This window comes from Candida pseudojiufengensis, assembly GCF_024610245.1.
Source record: "Candida pseudojiufengensis strain CBS 10847 chromosome Unknown scaffold13, whole genome shotgun sequence".
In the NCBI taxonomy this organism is placed as follows: Eukaryota; Fungi; Ascomycota; class Pichiomycetes; order Serinales; family Debaryomycetaceae; genus Lodderomyces; species Lodderomyces pseudojiufengensis.
In genome coordinates, this window is record NW_026261537.1 from 66,815 (window position 1) to 83,982 (window position 17,168).

General features: G+C 26.0%; 7 protein-coding genes across 7 annotated transcripts; 4 read left to right on the forward strand and 3 right to left on the reverse strand. All coding sequences in view use genetic code 12, as the record gives it.

Annotated features, from left to right (window-relative positions):
* Positions 1 to 181: 181 nt before the first annotated feature.
* On the forward strand, positions 182 to 670 carry KGF55_004463 (uncharacterized protein; the record flags this gene model as incomplete). The annotated part of the gene is made up of 1 exon (XM_051759369.1): positions 182 to 670. One exon carries the CDS (start codon positions 182 to 184, stop codon positions 668 to 670), a length of 489 nt encoding a protein of 162 aa, XP_051612753.1.
* A 62-nt stretch (positions 671 to 732) lies between these two features.
* Positions 733 to 1,462, reverse strand: KGF55_004464 (uncharacterized protein; the record flags this gene model as incomplete). Its single annotated transcript, XM_051759370.1, has 2 exons — positions 733 to 1,331; positions 1,405 to 1,462. 2 exons carry the CDS (start codon positions 1,460 to 1,462, stop codon positions 733 to 735), a joined length of 657 nt encoding a protein of 218 aa, XP_051612754.1.
* A 278-nt stretch (positions 1,463 to 1,740) lies between these two features.
* Positions 1,741 to 3,055, reverse strand: KGF55_004465 (aminoacyl-tRNA hydrolase; the record flags this gene model as incomplete). Its single annotated transcript, XM_051759371.1, has 3 exons — positions 1,741 to 2,377; positions 2,654 to 2,712; positions 2,768 to 3,055. The coding sequence occupies 3 exons, from the start codon at positions 3,053 to 3,055 to the stop codon at positions 1,741 to 1,743; spliced, it is 984 nt and encodes a 327-aa protein (XP_051612755.1).
* Positions 3,056 to 3,182: 127 nt separating this feature from the next.
* Positions 3,183 to 4,121, forward strand: KGF55_004466 (uncharacterized protein; the record flags this gene model as incomplete). Its single annotated transcript, XM_051759372.1, has 1 exon — positions 3,183 to 4,121. The coding sequence occupies one exon, from the start codon at positions 3,183 to 3,185 to the stop codon at positions 4,119 to 4,121; it is 939 nt and encodes a 312-aa protein (XP_051612756.1).
* Positions 4,122 to 4,188: 67 nt separating this feature from the next.
* KGF55_004467 (uncharacterized protein) lies at positions 4,189 to 5,691 on the reverse strand (the record flags this gene model as incomplete). Its single annotated transcript, XM_051759374.1, has 1 exon — positions 4,189 to 5,691. One exon carries the CDS (start codon positions 5,689 to 5,691, stop codon positions 4,189 to 4,191), a length of 1,503 nt encoding a protein of 500 aa, XP_051612757.1.
* A 986-nt stretch (positions 5,692 to 6,677) lies between these two features.
* On the forward strand, positions 6,678 to 11,435 carry KGF55_004468 (uncharacterized protein; the record flags this gene model as incomplete). Its single annotated transcript, XM_051759375.1, has 1 exon — positions 6,678 to 11,435. The coding sequence occupies one exon, from the start codon at positions 6,678 to 6,680 to the stop codon at positions 11,433 to 11,435; it is 4,758 nt and encodes a 1,585-aa protein (XP_051612758.1).
* An 851-nt stretch (positions 11,436 to 12,286) lies between these two features.
* Positions 12,287 to 17,167, forward strand: KGF55_004469 (BPT1; the record flags this gene model as incomplete). Its single annotated transcript, XM_051759376.1, has 1 exon — positions 12,287 to 17,167. One exon carries the CDS (start codon positions 12,287 to 12,289, stop codon positions 17,165 to 17,167), a length of 4,881 nt encoding a protein of 1,626 aa, XP_051612759.1.
* Position 17,168: the final 1 nt, after the last annotated feature.

Genomic DNA, 17,168 nt, shown 5'->3' on the forward strand with positions numbered 1-17,168 from the left:
TTCATAGTACTACAATAGTAAAAAAAATAATCATAACTTTATGATAATAATCCAAATCAGGAAATCTAAGCGGCTCATCTTTCTGTCAAATTTCCCCCGGAAAATTATAAATTAACATATCAGATTATTAATAAACCAATCTTCCCTATTTCAAAAATTCCATTTCACAGCTTAATTCAACATGTCGATGAAAAGTAAAATTAAATCATTTTTTGGTGCAAACAGACAATACGCAGTTGCTGGAGCATCAAATAATCCATCAAAATTTGGATATAAAATATTAAATTGGTATATCAAGCATAATTTATCAGCAATACCAATTAATCCAAAAGAAAAAGAAATATTAAATCAACCAGTTATATCAAATGTAAAAACAATTATTCAAGCAATTGAAAATCATAAAGATCTTGATAGTTATAAAACTTCAAAAGTTGATGGTTTAAGTATTTCATTTTTAACTCCTCCTTCTGTTACTGTGGCTACTTTGAAAGAAATTGAAAGTGTTGAAGGTTATAAAAATATTATTAAAGGTTTATGGTTTCAACCTGGAAGTTATGATCAAGAAGTTTTGAAATTAGCTGATAGTTTAGGAGAATTTGATAAAGTAATTGAAGAAGATGAATGTATTTTAGTTAGAGGTGAAGAAGGTTTATTATCAGCTAATTTATAGGTTTTTAAGTAACTTTGAAAGTTTACAGGTTAATTCTTATAGTATATTATGTACAAACTGCCCTAATCAAGTATCTTCTTAATATAAGTTCCCCAACCTTCGTCAGAATCACTATTTGATTTCTCTGGTGTCAATTTCTTACCATACTCTGATATGTTTATACTGTATGGAAATGGTGATGTTTCTAAGGATGTTATTGGTGGTATATGTTCCTTTTCTCTATCAACAATATCATAGATTTTTAACAAATTACATTCAAAACTTTTCATCGACAATTCAACGCCTTGGGAATATTCCGAACTATTAGTTGCTGATGTTGTTGTAGTAGTTGATACTCCTTCTTTAATTGGTAAACATTCAATATTTATAGTCCAAGTTTCCCATATCTTTGAATCATCAGATTCATAATCTCTACCAAACCAACCACTACTTTTTCTTTTTGAATTTGATGATTTATTTGAAAATTGTATTGATATTACTCCCTTTATTGGTAATTGTTTCTTATCAATAATTGTTCGTATAAATACAGTTATTTTTTCTTCTATTAAAGATTCAAGATCAGGTAAATTTGTTGCTAATGGATAAGTTATAGATAGAAACTCATTTGTTGATGGTACTGTTGGTCCAAAAAGTCGATTAAAGAATATGGTCCATATTATGCCTTCAAAGTAAGTTAGTACACTGTTGCCATTTAAAATACTAGCCGCCATAATAAAAGATTCAATCTAACATACCTTTAATTGACTCTCTTAGTACAGATCTTTCTGCAATTAAGTCAATCGTAAATTCCATCGAGTGTCATCCAAACTATGTTATATTATGTATTCAAAGTGGTTGTTCTTTAAGTGGGTGTTGGTTGAGAAGTGTCTTGTTAAAAAGAGAATCTATATTTTGGTTGTAAATTTAAGTTTCAAAATGCACTCTATTATTATTTCGTAACTATTTAACTTACTTAGTATTTTTCCTTATCTATGACTACATGTGTTCTAAAATATATACAATCAACTCGAAAGTTAATGAATGACTCACTCTCGCTACACAACAAACGAATCAATCAACAGTCAATCAACTCAATTCAGTTCCTGATTAGATTTCGGTTTTTCTTCGTTTTCATTTTGTTTAAACGATGCTAAATCCAATTCAATCATCTTCTCTAAATCTTTAACTACATTTGGTAAAACATCAAAATCAATAACTTCTAATTGTTTGGGATCAAATTTTGATAAAACATAATCACTAATACTTTTTGATTTTGGTTTATCTATTCCTATTCCAATTTTAGTATATTTATTTCTGAAGAATCCATCAATTGATTTTAATCCATTATGACCTCTTGAACTTGTACCTGGTTTTCTAATTTGATATTTTCCAATTGGTTGTTCTAATTCATCATGTAAAATTATTAAATTTGAAGTTTTATGAAATTGTTGAAAATGTTTTTGAATTGGTTTACCTTGTAAATTCATAAATGAATTATCAGATTTAAATAATATTAAATTTGGATATTTTTTTGAATAATAATAAAACCCTTGTTTATATAAATGATCTTTCCAATAAATTTCAATTAATTGATCCATTAATCTATGTCCAACATTATGTCTTGTTCCTTTATATTTAGGTTCAGGATTTCCAATAGATGCAATAAATAAACAACGTGAAAATTTTAAATAAGGATTTGATTTTATAGGTAAATAAGTATTTAATAAACTATATAGCATTTAAAAAAATCTATATAAACATTTATGTGGTTTCACCTATTATTGTTGAATGAAATTTTTGTTCATTACTGAAGTTATAAATTTTTGAATTTGTGGAATTATCAATTTTTTCAAAACCTTTTCTTACATATTTTATTGTTTCATTTATTGTTGCACCTAATTGTTCATTATTTTGTTCTTTTTCAACAATTGAACTACTAACATCATTTAAACTATGTGTGTGTTAGTAAACAAGTACTTCAGATCATGTAAAAAGTCCACATACATAGGTCTAACAGCTTCTACTTCTAAATTAATATTTTTCTCAATCAATGATTTTCTACGCTATAATATATATGAGTTAGTAAAGTAAACTTTAATCAGAGTATTTTCAACATACATCTGAGCAGTCTCCAATTTTGCTCTTCAAATCATTAGTCTTATCCAAATATTCATTTAACATAATAGCAAAGCAATTTTCAACTTTATCCCAATTCAATTGAGTAGTTTTATCATCTTGTTCTACCCAATTTCTAATTTCTTTTAATGCTGCAAATTCTATATTCAACCCCTTATCATTTACAATGTAACCATTAGATTTTAAGATTTTTTCAATAAGATCAAGACTTTCTTTTTCTACTTCTGAGGTTGATCTGTTATCAGATTGAAATTGTTCTTGTTGACTCATGATTAATTTGTTATGCTTTTGATGAAATGAAGATTGTTATTTTTTTGGTTGCCAAAATTATTAATTTTTTTTGCAGTCAATTATTTGGTTATTTTCTACCGCTTAATTACTTAATCTTCTTTTAATAATGAATCAAGAGTTGAACAAACTTAGTACTCAAGTAGCTAAAACCCTAAAGTTAGTGGATGATAAAGTTATTAAAAATAACAAATTAGATTGGGAACAAATTAAACGTACACCACAAATATTAAAAAGAAAAATAAATTTATCTGATAATTCATTTACAATAGATGAAGAATTTAATTCATTACAATACAAATTCAAAATTCAAGAAGATTCAATTAAGAAGCTAATTTATAATTTAAAAGAAATGAATAATTCAATGCTTGATGTTTTAAAAAATTCCATAGTAATTGCTGATAATTATAGAAATTTAATTGATCCATATTGTGATTTTCATAAAACTTTTAAAACTTTTATTGAAAGAGATTTAATATGGAATAAAATATCAAATTATAAAACCGCCGTACAAAAAATTGATTTTTCAAAAGAAATTAATGAATTTGTTCATTATAATGTTAAAAAATTAGAAATTGTATTAGATTCATTCAAGATCATTTACAAAAAAATACAAAAACGAAATAATGAATTAATTGATTTTGATAAATTTTGTAATAATTATGAATCATTATTATTTAAACAAAAAAATAATGAATTAACAATTAAACAAAATAATAACTTGTTTTCAATAAAAAGAAAAATGGATGATTGTAAAAATAAGTATGATTTAGTGAATAAAAAATTAAAATTACAATTACCTCAATTTTTTAAATTAGTTCAACAATTGATTGATTTTATACAAATTGATGTATATTATTTAAATTTAAGATATATGTATATGATTCTTACTAATTTGAAAGATCATATTACAAATGAAAATTTTGAGGAGTTCATCAATATGCTTGAAGAAAAAAATGCTAATTTTTTTAAGGAAATTGAACAATTTGGTATAATCGATTATGAAAAGTTTGAACCAATTAATATGAATGAAATTACTTCGGTATAATATGGTATAATACAATAAAAATGACAAACAGCATCTCTCATTCAATTTTCCCCTTCCTTTAATTATGTCAAACTTGAATGTATTCTTGAATTAAATATTTATTTACACATCTTTGACAACAAAATTGTTTTCTAATTGGTATATTTTTATTTTGTAAAATATCCCACCATTCATAAATTTCTGCCACAGGTTCAACTACAATTATATCACATTGTGAACATTTATCATTAAATTTTCCCTTTGTAATAGCTTTAATAATTAGGTTGTGATATATTTTGGGGGTATGTTTTTTCCATTCTTTTGTTTCTTGATATGATACATCGTATTTTGCAATTTTATTTAAACATAATGATTTTAATGAAGTTAATGTAGATTGTTTTATATTAAAGTAACTTACTTCAGATCTAGCTCTAGGTTGTATCTTGGAATTGATGAAAGATTTTGAATTTATAGGTATTGCATCTGAAGGTAAGCTCAAAAAGGGATTGGGACCACTTGTAAAATTTGATAAATTTTGTAATTCTAAAATTTGAAAAGGTAAAAATTTTAATTTATTTGAACTTATTGAAAAATCAATCAAATTTTTTAATTTATTAATTGATGGTGGTAGGGAGATTAGTTTATTTTGCCTTAGTGATAGAACTTGTAATTTTGTAAATTTGAATAATGACATAGGTAGTTGTGTTAATTTATTACCATTTAAATATAATTGATAAGGAAATTCAATTGAAGCTTCTTCTGTAAAACTGTCAAATATTACTAAATTATTTAAATCTTTTATTTCATCTGGTATTTCTGATAAATTCATCGATCGTAGATCAATGATCGTTTTAGTGTTTTCAAATGCGTCTATAATTATATTTCTAGCTTTATTATATGAAATTTGTTTATTAACTTCTCTCAAATTCACAAAATCCTCATCTATACTCGACGAAGTAGGTAGATTATTATTATTATCATTAAAACTTCCTCTATATCTATTAAATCTATCAATGCCAAAATCTGTATCTGAACTAATTGGTTTTTGAGGAGAAGTTTTTAATTGATCACTATGTAAATTGTAAATTTTTTTAGGAGGAGATTTAGGGACTTGAAAACTTGTTGTAGGGTTTGTATTAAAATCAAATTCTGACATCAATTCAATCCCATTATAAGTTGATCCAATAGGGGAACTAGGTGGTAGTGTTTGACCACCATTATCATTATTCTCTTCTTCATCAATAAAAGTAGGTTCTTCATCATAACTATCTTCACTATTCATATGTTCATTACTTTCACCGTTTTGAACTATTCCATCATCACCAAAGTCTACTTTTTTCACATCATCTTTATCATTGAAACTTTCCCCCATTCTACGTTTTAAAGATTTCATTGATAATGGGTTTAAATTTAATTTTGGTCTATTTTTTAATTTATCATCAACTTTAATTGTTTTTCTAGTATGATAAAAACTACCAGCATTATCATCAATTTCAGATTTATCCCTAGGTGTTTTATTTAAAATATCTGATTCATTAAATGAAGAAGTTTTAGTAAAAGCAAATGGTAGTAAATAATTTTGTTTCTCCATGATCGGTTAACTAAAGTAAAATGTTGATAATTCTCTTGATATATATACAATTGTGTTATGGACAACAAAGAAACCTCTTTTACAATATATAGACCTACCCCTATGTGGGGGTTATTTGTTGTATGGCAAACTCTTTTTGAGAATGTTGTGATGATTGAATGAATTGATGAATTGGTTGTAAAAAATTAAATCAAAAATTGTTCTATCGGAATTAAATTTGTAGAAGAACCCTACCGCGATTTTGTGCTTCATTCTATTTTCCAATTAATTATCAACTCAATAAATGATTAAACATCAAACATTGTTATCTTTAGGGAACGAAAATGAGGGTTTCTATCACTAATCTGAACTCATATAAACTATAGTCACTCGAAGTAACGTGGAAGTAGTTGCTAATGTTTTGGAACAATCTTTTTAAAGGTTGATGATACCAAGCACAGAGTAATTACTTCAAATATTTCATTGTTGGAGAAAGTTTCTGAATCTTCATCAATTTTAAGTACTTAGGAGAGTATGTTTAATGCTTGAGTCAAAGTCCATGAGTTTACCACACTTAGAGTCCTTCTGTGGCTTTTATCAATCTTTCATTTAGCCTAATGAAGTTTATTCATCATCCACAAGGCTGCTACTAGCATAAATATAATGAAGAAAAAATAAGCCTTCTCTAGGTAAGACATGCATATGACTACTTGAAAAACCTGTCAAATGCATAATTGTTATTGTATTAATAGTAAAACAATAGATCTATTTAGTTATAGAATAAAATTAGACGTAAATTGATTTTTCATTATCTATATAGCCTAGATATTAAACTTAGTAAATTAATCAATTGTATAAATTAGTATTTTTAAGCCGTTTAATTTAAGGACTATTCAATCCATATTATCAAATATAAATTTCAACTCATATTCTTTTTCTTCTCAACTGTCATGAAATAAGAGTTGTAACACAAACTGACTACCTACTTCAAAAACCAAAAGAGAATCATGAATAATACTTGGTCAATTATCAAAGATTATTCAAGTTTGGAATTTTCAATTTTGAAACCAATTACTTTATTACATAACTTTAATTTAATAAGCCATACCATTGACAATTATGAAATAACAACTACAAGTAAATCACTGAATTCAATTCTTCCACCACCATTATATTCTTCTCATGGAAATTCATTAAATCCAAAATTTATTGAAACAATTAGTTCCTCAATCAATGTTTTAAGTTTAATTTTTATAATTTATCAATCATTACAATTAGGATTTAATACTAAAAAATTATATAAAAAGAATTTACCAACTTCTTGGATTCAAATTTCAAAATATTTTATATTAATCTTGCAATTGGTTCTTCAAACTGTGTTATATTATTATACGTCAAATCCAATTGTATTTACTAGTATCATTACTATTATTGGAGCTAGTTATTTATCAATATATGAATATAGAACATCAACTATATCATGTGCTTCTTTACTTACATTTTGGTTAACTAGTTTTTTATATTCCTTTGTAATTTTGATTCAAGATTCATTTTCAAAACATAAGATTATTGCAATAAATTCAACAACTTATGGTATAGAAATAACAACCACTGTATTAAATTTCATTTTATTTGTTTTAGAATCTGATTATTATAAACCAGGTTTCAAAACAGATGATGAAGAAGAAAATAAAAGAATTGATATTCTTTCATATTTTACATTCAGTTTTATTCAACCTGTTATAAATAAAATTTATATAACTGATGATATTAAAATATCTGAATTACCTAATGTTATTGAAGATATTAAATGTGATCTGCATTTACCAGCTTTAAAGAAATATTGGAATTATGAATTAGGTTTAAAGAATCATTTTTTCAGTAAAATATGGAGTTTTATTACAAGAAGTAAATATGAAAATAAACCTGTATTATTTAGTGCTATGTTTAAAGTTTATTATAAATATTTAATTGGAGATTTAATTTTTAGTTTTACAAATATTGTATTAATGTTTTCACAACCATTTGTATTTAAACAATTTATAATATTTTTTAATGATTTTACTTATAATGTTAAAGAAAACAGACCACCAATTATTATAGGTTATGCTTTAGCTATATTAATGTTTTTAATTAGTGTTGCTGATTTTATTGTAAATAATCAAGCTGCAATTTTACAAAATAAACTGGCAATGTCAATGAGAAGTTCATTAACTGTTTTAATTTATGAAAAAGCTTTAAAATTTTCACCTGCTTCAAAAAAGAAAAAACCAACTGGTGATATTATAAATAGTATATCAGTAGATATTGGTCAAATTAATGGTTTTTTTTTATCATTAGGTACATATGCTTCAAGTCCAATACAACTTATAGTTTGTTTAATTTTTTTATTTAATTTCTTTGGATATGCTTCATTCTTAGGGTTAGGTGCTGCTTTAATATCTGCTCCATTAATTGCTATGGTTCAAGCTACAGTTGTTACAAGTTTTAAACAAATGATGAAAGATAAAGATGAAAGAACTTCTTTAATTACTGAAATTTTAAGTTCTGCAAGAAATATAAAATTATATAGTTGGGAAAATCCAATGTTAGAAAGATTAAGTCATATTAGAAATGATAGAGAATTACAAAATTTAAAAAAAATTGGAGTTATTATTGCTTTAGCTCAATTTTTATGGTCATGTTTACCATTTATTATAAGTGTTGCTTGTTTTGCTGGTTTTTCATGGTTGTATAATATTCCATTAACTCCAGAAATTGTATTTCCAGCATTAAGTTTAGTTGGATTATTAATGGAACCAATGGCTGTTATACCAAGTTTTATAGTAAGTTTATTACAAGTTAAAGTATCTCTTGGAAGATTAGCTGATCTTTTAACATTAGAAGAAATTGATCCAAATCAAAATGGTAAAATTAAAAGAGAAGATTATCCAAAAGGTGAGATATCAGTTGAAATTAAAAATGCAAATTTTGTATGGAATTTAAATGAATCAGAAACAACTTATAAAGATGAAGAAGATCAAGTTGAAGACAATAATGAAACTCAAAATAATATTGCTTTAAAAAATATTAATTTTATTGCTAAAAGAGGTAAATTAACTTGTCTTGTTGGCAAAGTAGGTAGTGGTAAATCTACATTATTAAATGCTATACTTGGAGATATTCCAATTAAATCAGAAGGAGGATATACAGATGATGATACAGTTAAAACTCCAAGTGTTGAAACTTTTGGATCAATAGCTTATTGTCCACAATCTCCTTGGATTTTAAATGGTACAGTTAAAGAAAATATTTTATTTGGATATAAATATGATTCAGAATTTTATAGAAAAACAATTATTGCTTGTGAATTAGCTTCAGATTTTAAAACTTTAGCTGATGGTGATAAAACAATTGTAGGTGAAAAAGGTATTTCATTAAGTGGTGGACAAAAAGCAAGAATTTCATTAGCAAGAGCTGTATATTCAAGAGCTGATATTTATTTATTAGATGATGTTTTATCTGCTGTTGATGCTCATGTTGGTAAAGCTTTGATAAAACAAGTATTATCCGATGATGGTATTATTGGAAATCGAACCAAAATATTAGCAACAAATGCTATCCCAGTATTACATAAAGCAAGTGACATTTATCTTTTATCTAAAGGTTCAATAATTGAACATGGAGATTATGATTCAGCAATTAAAAATAATGGAGAAATTGCAAAATTAGTTAAAGAACATGGTCGATCAAATGAAGATTTAAAAACTAATGATGATGAAACTAATAAACATTTAGTTGAATTGGAAAATGCCATAGCTGAGGGAAATGTTACAGCATTAGAAGAGGAAATTAATCATCATCAACAATTACGTCGTGCTAGTGTTGTTTCATTTGATCATATTTATGAAGATCTTGATGGTATTGATGGAAATGATAAACCTATAACAAGTCTTGAAGAAGAGAAAAAAGAAAAAGGAGTAGTTCCATTAAAAACTATTGTTAGATACATCAAAGAATGTAATTTGGTTTATTTTTCACTTTTTTTATTAACTATATTAGGTAGTAAACTATTAAATGTTGCAGAAACTTATGTTTTAAAAGATTGGACAGCTATTAATAAAGATCATAATGCAACTGTTGATCCTACTTTTTATTTAGGTTTATATTCTGCTGCTGGTGCAGCTGCTGGATTTTTAACTTATATTGGTTATTTTATTCTTTGGTCATTTTGTATTATAAAAGCAGCTGCTTATTTTCATAGTGCTATGGCAGAAGCTGTTTTACATTCACCAATGTCATTTTTTGATACTACGCCTGTTGGTAGAGTATTAAATAGATTTACTCAAGATATTTCAACTATTGATTTTGGTTTACCATTTACATTAATTTCATTTTTTAGATTAGTTATGACTGCAATTATAACTTTTGCAGTTTTAATTATAACTGTTCCACCAATTGTAATAATTATTTTATTATTATCAATTGTTTATAATTATTATAGAGTTAGATATGTTCCAGCATCAAGAGAATTAAAAAGATTACAATCTATAGCTGGATCACCAGTATTATCAATAATTCAAGAATCCTTAAATGGTGTAGATACTATAAAAGCTTTTCATAAAAAAGATAGATTTATTCATAAATGTAAAAAATTTATTGATGAAAGAACTTTAGTTAATATGGTAAATGTTGATATTGGTAGATGGTTATCAATGAGATTAGAAACTATTTCAGCTATAATTTTAATAAGTACTGCAACATTTTCAGTTTGGACTTTAGGTGGTCAAAATCCAATTTCTCCATCGACTTTAGGATTTTTAATGACTTATGCAATGAATATTTCATTTATTTTATCAAGTTTAATTAAACAAATTAGTTCTGTTCAATCTGATGGTGTTGCATTAGAAAGAATTATAGAATATTGTGATTTACCAAGTGAAGCTCCAATGATTATTAAAGATAAAAGACCAACGCCTGAATGGCCAGAAAATGGTATTATTAAATTTAAAGATTATAGTACAAAATATAGAGAAAATTTACCACCAGTATTAGAAGGTGTTGGATTTACTATAAATTCAAAGGAAAAAGTTGGAATTGTTGGTAGAACAGGTGCAGGTAAATCATCTTTAACATTAGCATTATTTAGAGTCATTGAAGCTACCGGTGGAGATATTGAAATAGATGGAATTAATATTGGAGAAATTGGTTTACGTGATTTAAGAAGTAATTTAAATGTAATACCTCAAGAAACTCATACATTTAGAGCATCAGTAAGAGAAAATTTAGATCCATTAGGTCAATATAATGACGATAAATTATGGAAAGTATTAGAATTAGCTCACTTGAAAGAACATGTTGAATCAATGGAAACAGAACCAACAGAAGATGAAAAAACTAAACTGAAAAATCCAGATGACATTCCAAAAAAGAGAGGATTAGATGCAAAAATAGAAGATGGTGGGTCAAATTTATCAGCTGGTCAAAAACAATTATTATGTTTAGCAAGAGCTTTATTAAATGAAAAAACCAAGATTTTGGTAAGTGATGAAGCATCATCAAATATTGATCCAGAAACTGATAAAATTATTCAACAAACTATAAGATCAGAATTTAATGATAAAACTATTTTAACAATAGCTCATAGAATTGATACTATAATGGATAGTGATAAAATATTAGTTTTAGATCATGGTAAAGTTGCAGAATTTGATACTCCTCAAAATTTATTAAAAAATAAAAATAGTATATTTTATTCTTTATCAAAAGAAGGTGGTTATATATAGAAAATTAATAGATTAATAAATCCATCGATAATATTTACTGCTTGTTATATTTAATATTTACTATTTTAAATTGTGACTAACTGACTCATATATATATAAATATATATATATAAAAGACGGAATTAATACTAAATTGTAAACATAGGCTAATTCCATTTCTAGAAACGGCTTTAACGTAATGTCTCGAAAAATACATAAATTACGAATATTATTTGGTACAAAAGTTGGTAGCGTATGATAATTTAATCCGTCTATATAAAAGGCATCAATTTAATATTTTATGAAAAGAAACAGTAATTAGGCTAAATTTAGTTAGAGTTATTGTAGTAATCCAGCTTTTGTAGGATGGAAATGTGTCGAATTGATGTTTTGGTCTCATTTGTTTGGTAGACCATCATAAACTGCACCATTTATGTCCAAATTCACTTCATTTGAAGGATACAAATATATTGAAGCGATTCTGATCTGATACCAAGATTCAACAATTGTAAGTTTGCTTACTATGACTCAGAATAACTCTTGGGTACAAATTTCAGGCTCTAAATAGCATCTTCTTCCTACAATTGTTTTGTCTAGTTGTTTTTGTTATTAAATGAATTACTTATTACTCATAAGTTTGAATCAAAACAAAACGTCTATTACTATTTTTAATCTAAACACCGTATATTTCATTACACAAAAGTACCAACTGATAAAGAACCATAATTCAAAATTATGTTTCAAGCAAAATGAAATTTTTTATACAACTTTTTACAACACTTTTTTAAGAATTAATCTAGTATTTATAAAGCCAGAGGTACTTCATTTGGTTTACATTTTCTGTTAGACTATCAAATATCAAGTCAATTGTTATGAAGAATCTATCACTAGATACGAATTTACAAAATGATGGTGATTTAATATTAGGATATTCACCATTTCATTTATCTACTTTAAATCCAATATCATTTTTACACAATTTTGATTTTTTGAACTTCAATAATGATCAATCATCTGAGATACTCAAATCTCAATCAATTGAAAATTTTCATTTCAAATTTCCACAAGTATTATATTCAAATCATAGTAATTCATTAAATCCACAATTTATATATTATATTTCAACGATTATAAATGTAATTTTTGGTCTATGGTTTGCTTATAAAATAATTAAAACTACAATAAAGAACCGAAAAACTTCATATATTTATACATCAACTCCAATACTACAGACTTTTAAAGTATTTTTGGCTTTAACACAAATAATTTTTATTATAGTATTTTGGAAATTAACAAATATTGTTGTTTTCCTTCCTATACTAGCAGTTACTATATTAGCTTTTATTACAATCATTATAGAATTTAGAAACTCACCAATTCCAACAAATGTATCGTTATTGTATTGGTTAGTTAATACTGCTTTCACTTTTGGTATTTTCATACAAGATTCATTTTCAAAACATAAAATATATGCAATAAATGGGTCATCATATATACTAGAAATATTCATATTGGTCAACAGTTTATCAATTTTTGTTCTTGAAGTTGCATATTATAAACCAGGATTTGAAGATGAAAATTTACCATTTTTAGATAAAATTAATTTATTTTCATATATAACATTTTATTTTTTACAACCAATTATTAATAAAATTTATAAAACTGATGATATTAAATTTGATGAATTACCTAATATTTTAGGTGGTCTCAGTTGTGATGAAAGTAAATCTAAAGTAATTAAATATTGGGATGTTGAAGTTGAACATTCAAAGGGAAAACCAGGTTGGTTTTGGTACGTGTGGGCTTTTATTAGAAGAAAAAAAGTTGGAGAAAATAAACCAAATTTGTTTGCTGCAATTTTTTATGCTTTTTCACCTGAATTTATTTTAAGTTTTGTTTTAAAATGTATTGAAACTGCTTTAGTTTTCACTCAACCATTTGTATTAATGAAATTTATTCAATTTTTTAGTGCTTATTTTTATGATGATGTGAAACCACCTATTATTATTGGTTATGGTTGGGCAGCTACAATGTTTGCTATATCTTGTGCTAATTTTATAACTTTTAATCAATCTTTTAGTTTACAATTTAATATGGGATATGGAATTCAATCAGCTTTAACTACAATTATTTATGAAAAATCTTTAAGATTATCACCTCAATCAAGAAAAAATAAACCAACTGGTGATATAATTAATCATATAACTATGGATATTGATATTATTTTTTGGTTTTGTTGGAGTTTAGGAGAATTTATTTCAGCACCATTAAGATTAGGAGTTTGTTTAGTTGCATTATATAAATTATTTGATAGAGCAACTTGGGCTGGTGTTATTACTGCATTAATTGTTACACCTGTTGCAACTTGGGTAAATACATCAATGTCAAAATTTTATTTACAATTAATGAAAGATAAAGATGATAGAACAAGTTTAGTTACTGAAATTTTAAATTCTGCAAAAAGTATTAAATTTTATTCATGGGAAAGACCAATGTTACAACGTTTAAGTGATATTAGAAATGGTAGAGAATTATATAATATTAAAAAATTAGGTGTTGTTAGTGCTTTAGCTCAATTTTTATGGTCATGTATTCCATTTTTTATAAGTTGTTCAACTTATGCTGCTTATTCATATTTTTATAATGTTCCATTAACTCCTGATATTGTTTTTCCAGCATTAGCTTTATTTGATTTATTATCTGATCCAATGTTATTAATTCCAAATTTTATTGTTGAAGTTATTGAAGTTGCAACTTCTTTAGGACGTATAAGGGATCTATTATGTCTTGATGAATTAGATGATGATCAAGGTGGTCATGTTAAAAGAGATCCTGAAGCAAGTGATAATTCTGAATATTCAGTTATCGTTAAAAATGCTACATTTGCATGGACTAATGAAACTAATGATATTAAAGAATATAAAGATGAAGAAAGTGAAGTTCAAGATACTCCTAAAACTAATATTGCATTAAAAGATATTAATTTCTTAGCTAAAAAGAGTAAATTAACATGTATTGTTGGAAAAGTTGGAAGTGGTAAATCTACTTTAATTCGTGCTATATTAGGTGATATACCAATTAAAATTCCATCATATTCAGATGAAAATAATTCAACTTCTTCTCCAAGTGTTGAAACTTTTGGTTCTATAGCTTATTGTCCTCAATCACCATGGATTTTAAATGGTACAGTTAAAGAAAATATTTTATTTGGTCATAGATATGATTCAGAATTTTATAGAAAAACTATACTTGCTTGTGAATTAGTTGCTGATTTTAAAAATTTACCAGATGGTGATAAAACAGTAGTTGGTGAAAAAGGTATATCATTAAGTGGTGGTCAAAAAGCAAGAATATCATTAGCAAGAGCTGTATATTCAAGAGCTGATATTTATTTATTAGATGATGTTTTATCTGCTGTTGATGCTCATGTTGGAAAAGCTTTAATAAAACAAGTCTTATCAGATGATGGTGTTATTGGAAGTCGTACGAAAATATTGGCTACTAATTCAATTCCTGTTTTACATGAAGCTGCTGATATTTATTTATTATCTAAGGGTTCGATCATCGAACATGGAGATTTCAAAAAGGTAATACAGAATAATGGAGAATTAGCTCAATTGATTAAAGAATTTGGTAAAAAGAGTGATGAACAAAAATCTGAAGAAAATGGTGTGAAAGAAGAAGATTCAGAAGAACATAAACCAATATCTACTGAACCTACAGACAATGGACCAGTTGATCCAAAAGTTGCATTACAAACAGAAGATTTAGTTGATGAAATTGTTGATTATGTTGGAGAAGCAAACAGAGGGATTGTTGAACAAGCTGTATTACGTCGTGCATCTTTAGTATCATATAATCATTCATATGATAAAGATGATGAAGATGAAGATGATGGAATTATAAGAAAAACTGGTCATATTGAAGAAGAATCAAAAAAAGGTACTGTTCCATGGGATATTTTTAAACAATATATTATGGCTTGTGATTATAAATATTTTTCAGTTTATGTTATTGGTACTTTAATTACTTTATTAATTGCAGTTGGTGAAAAATATTTATTAAGTTATTGGTCAGGTTTAAACAAACAAGAGAATAAAACTGTTAATCCTGGGTTTTTTTTAGGTCTTTATGCATTATTTGGAGTTTTATCTGGTTTATTTACTTATTTAACTGCATTGGTCATTTGGAGTTATTGTATTGTTAAAGGAGCTGCTTATTTTCATGATAAAATGGCTGAAAAAGTATTACATTCTCCAATGTCATTTTTTGATACTACACCTGTGGGTAGAATTTTAAATAGATTTACTGAAGATATTGGAAAAATTGATATGCATTTACCTTGGACATTAATTGGATTTATAACTACAGTATTAAGTGGTTGTGTTACTTTTGGAGTTATATTTTATTCATTACCATTTATGATTTTTATTATTGCTATATTATTATTTGTTTATAATTATTTTAGAGCAAGATTCATTCCAGCTGCAAGAGAATTAAAAAGATTAGAATCAGTTGCTAAATCACCAGTATTAGCTACTATTCAAGAATCAATTAATGGTGTAGATACTATAAAAGCATTTTTTCAAAGAGAAAGATTTGTTCACAAGAGTAAAAAATTTATTGATGAAAAAACTTTAATTGGTGTTGTTATTCAAAATTGTAATAGATGGTTATCCATGAGATTACAATTCATTTCATCAAGTATTATGTTTTCAACTGCATTATTAGCTGTTGTTAGTTTAGGTGGTAAATATCCTATTTTACCAAGTGTTTTAGGTTTTGTTATGACTTATTCATTAACTATCACATATGTTTTAAATTCTGTAGTAAGATATTGGGCAGATTTACAATCAGAAGGTGTTGCTATAGAAAGAATTATAGAATATTGTGATTTACCAAGTGAAGCTCCAATGATTATTGAAAGTAAAAGACCTGATTCAAGCTGGCCAGGAGAAGGTGTTGTTAAATTTAAAAAATATAGTACTGCTTATAGAAAAAATTTAGATCCAGTTTTAAAAGAAATTGAATTAACTATAAATTCAAAAGAAAAAATTGGTATTGTTGGTAGAACAGGTGCTGGAAAATCATCATTAACTTTAGCATTATTTAGAATCATTGAAGCAACTGGTGGTGATATTGAAATTGATGGAATTAATGTTGGTGAAATTGGCTTATATGATTTAAGACATCATTTAACTATTATTCCACAAGAAGCACATACTTTCAGAGCATCAATAAGAGAAAATTTAGATCCATTTGCAGAGTATAATGATGATAAATTATGGAAAGTTTTAGAATTAGCTCATTTGAAAGAACATGTTGAACAAATGGAAACTGAACCTACTGAAGATGAAAAAAAATCATCTAAAAACCCTGATGAATTAATAAAGAAAAAAGGATTAGATGCTCAAATAGAAGAAGGAGGTTCAAATTTATCAGCTGGTCAAAAACAATTATTATGTTTAGCAAGAGCTTTATTAAATGAAACTAGTAAAATTTTAGTTGCTGATGAAGCAACAGCTTCAGTTGATCCAACTAGTGATAAAATTATTCAACAAACTATAAGATCAGAATTTAAAGATAAAACAATTTTAACTATTGCTCATAGACTTGATACAATTATGGATAGTGATAAGATTTTAGTATTGGATCAAGGTAAAGTAGCAGAATTTGATACACCAGAAGCTTTGTTGAAGAATAAAGATAGTATATTTTATTCTATGGCTAAAGAAGGAGGATACGTAAGTTAGA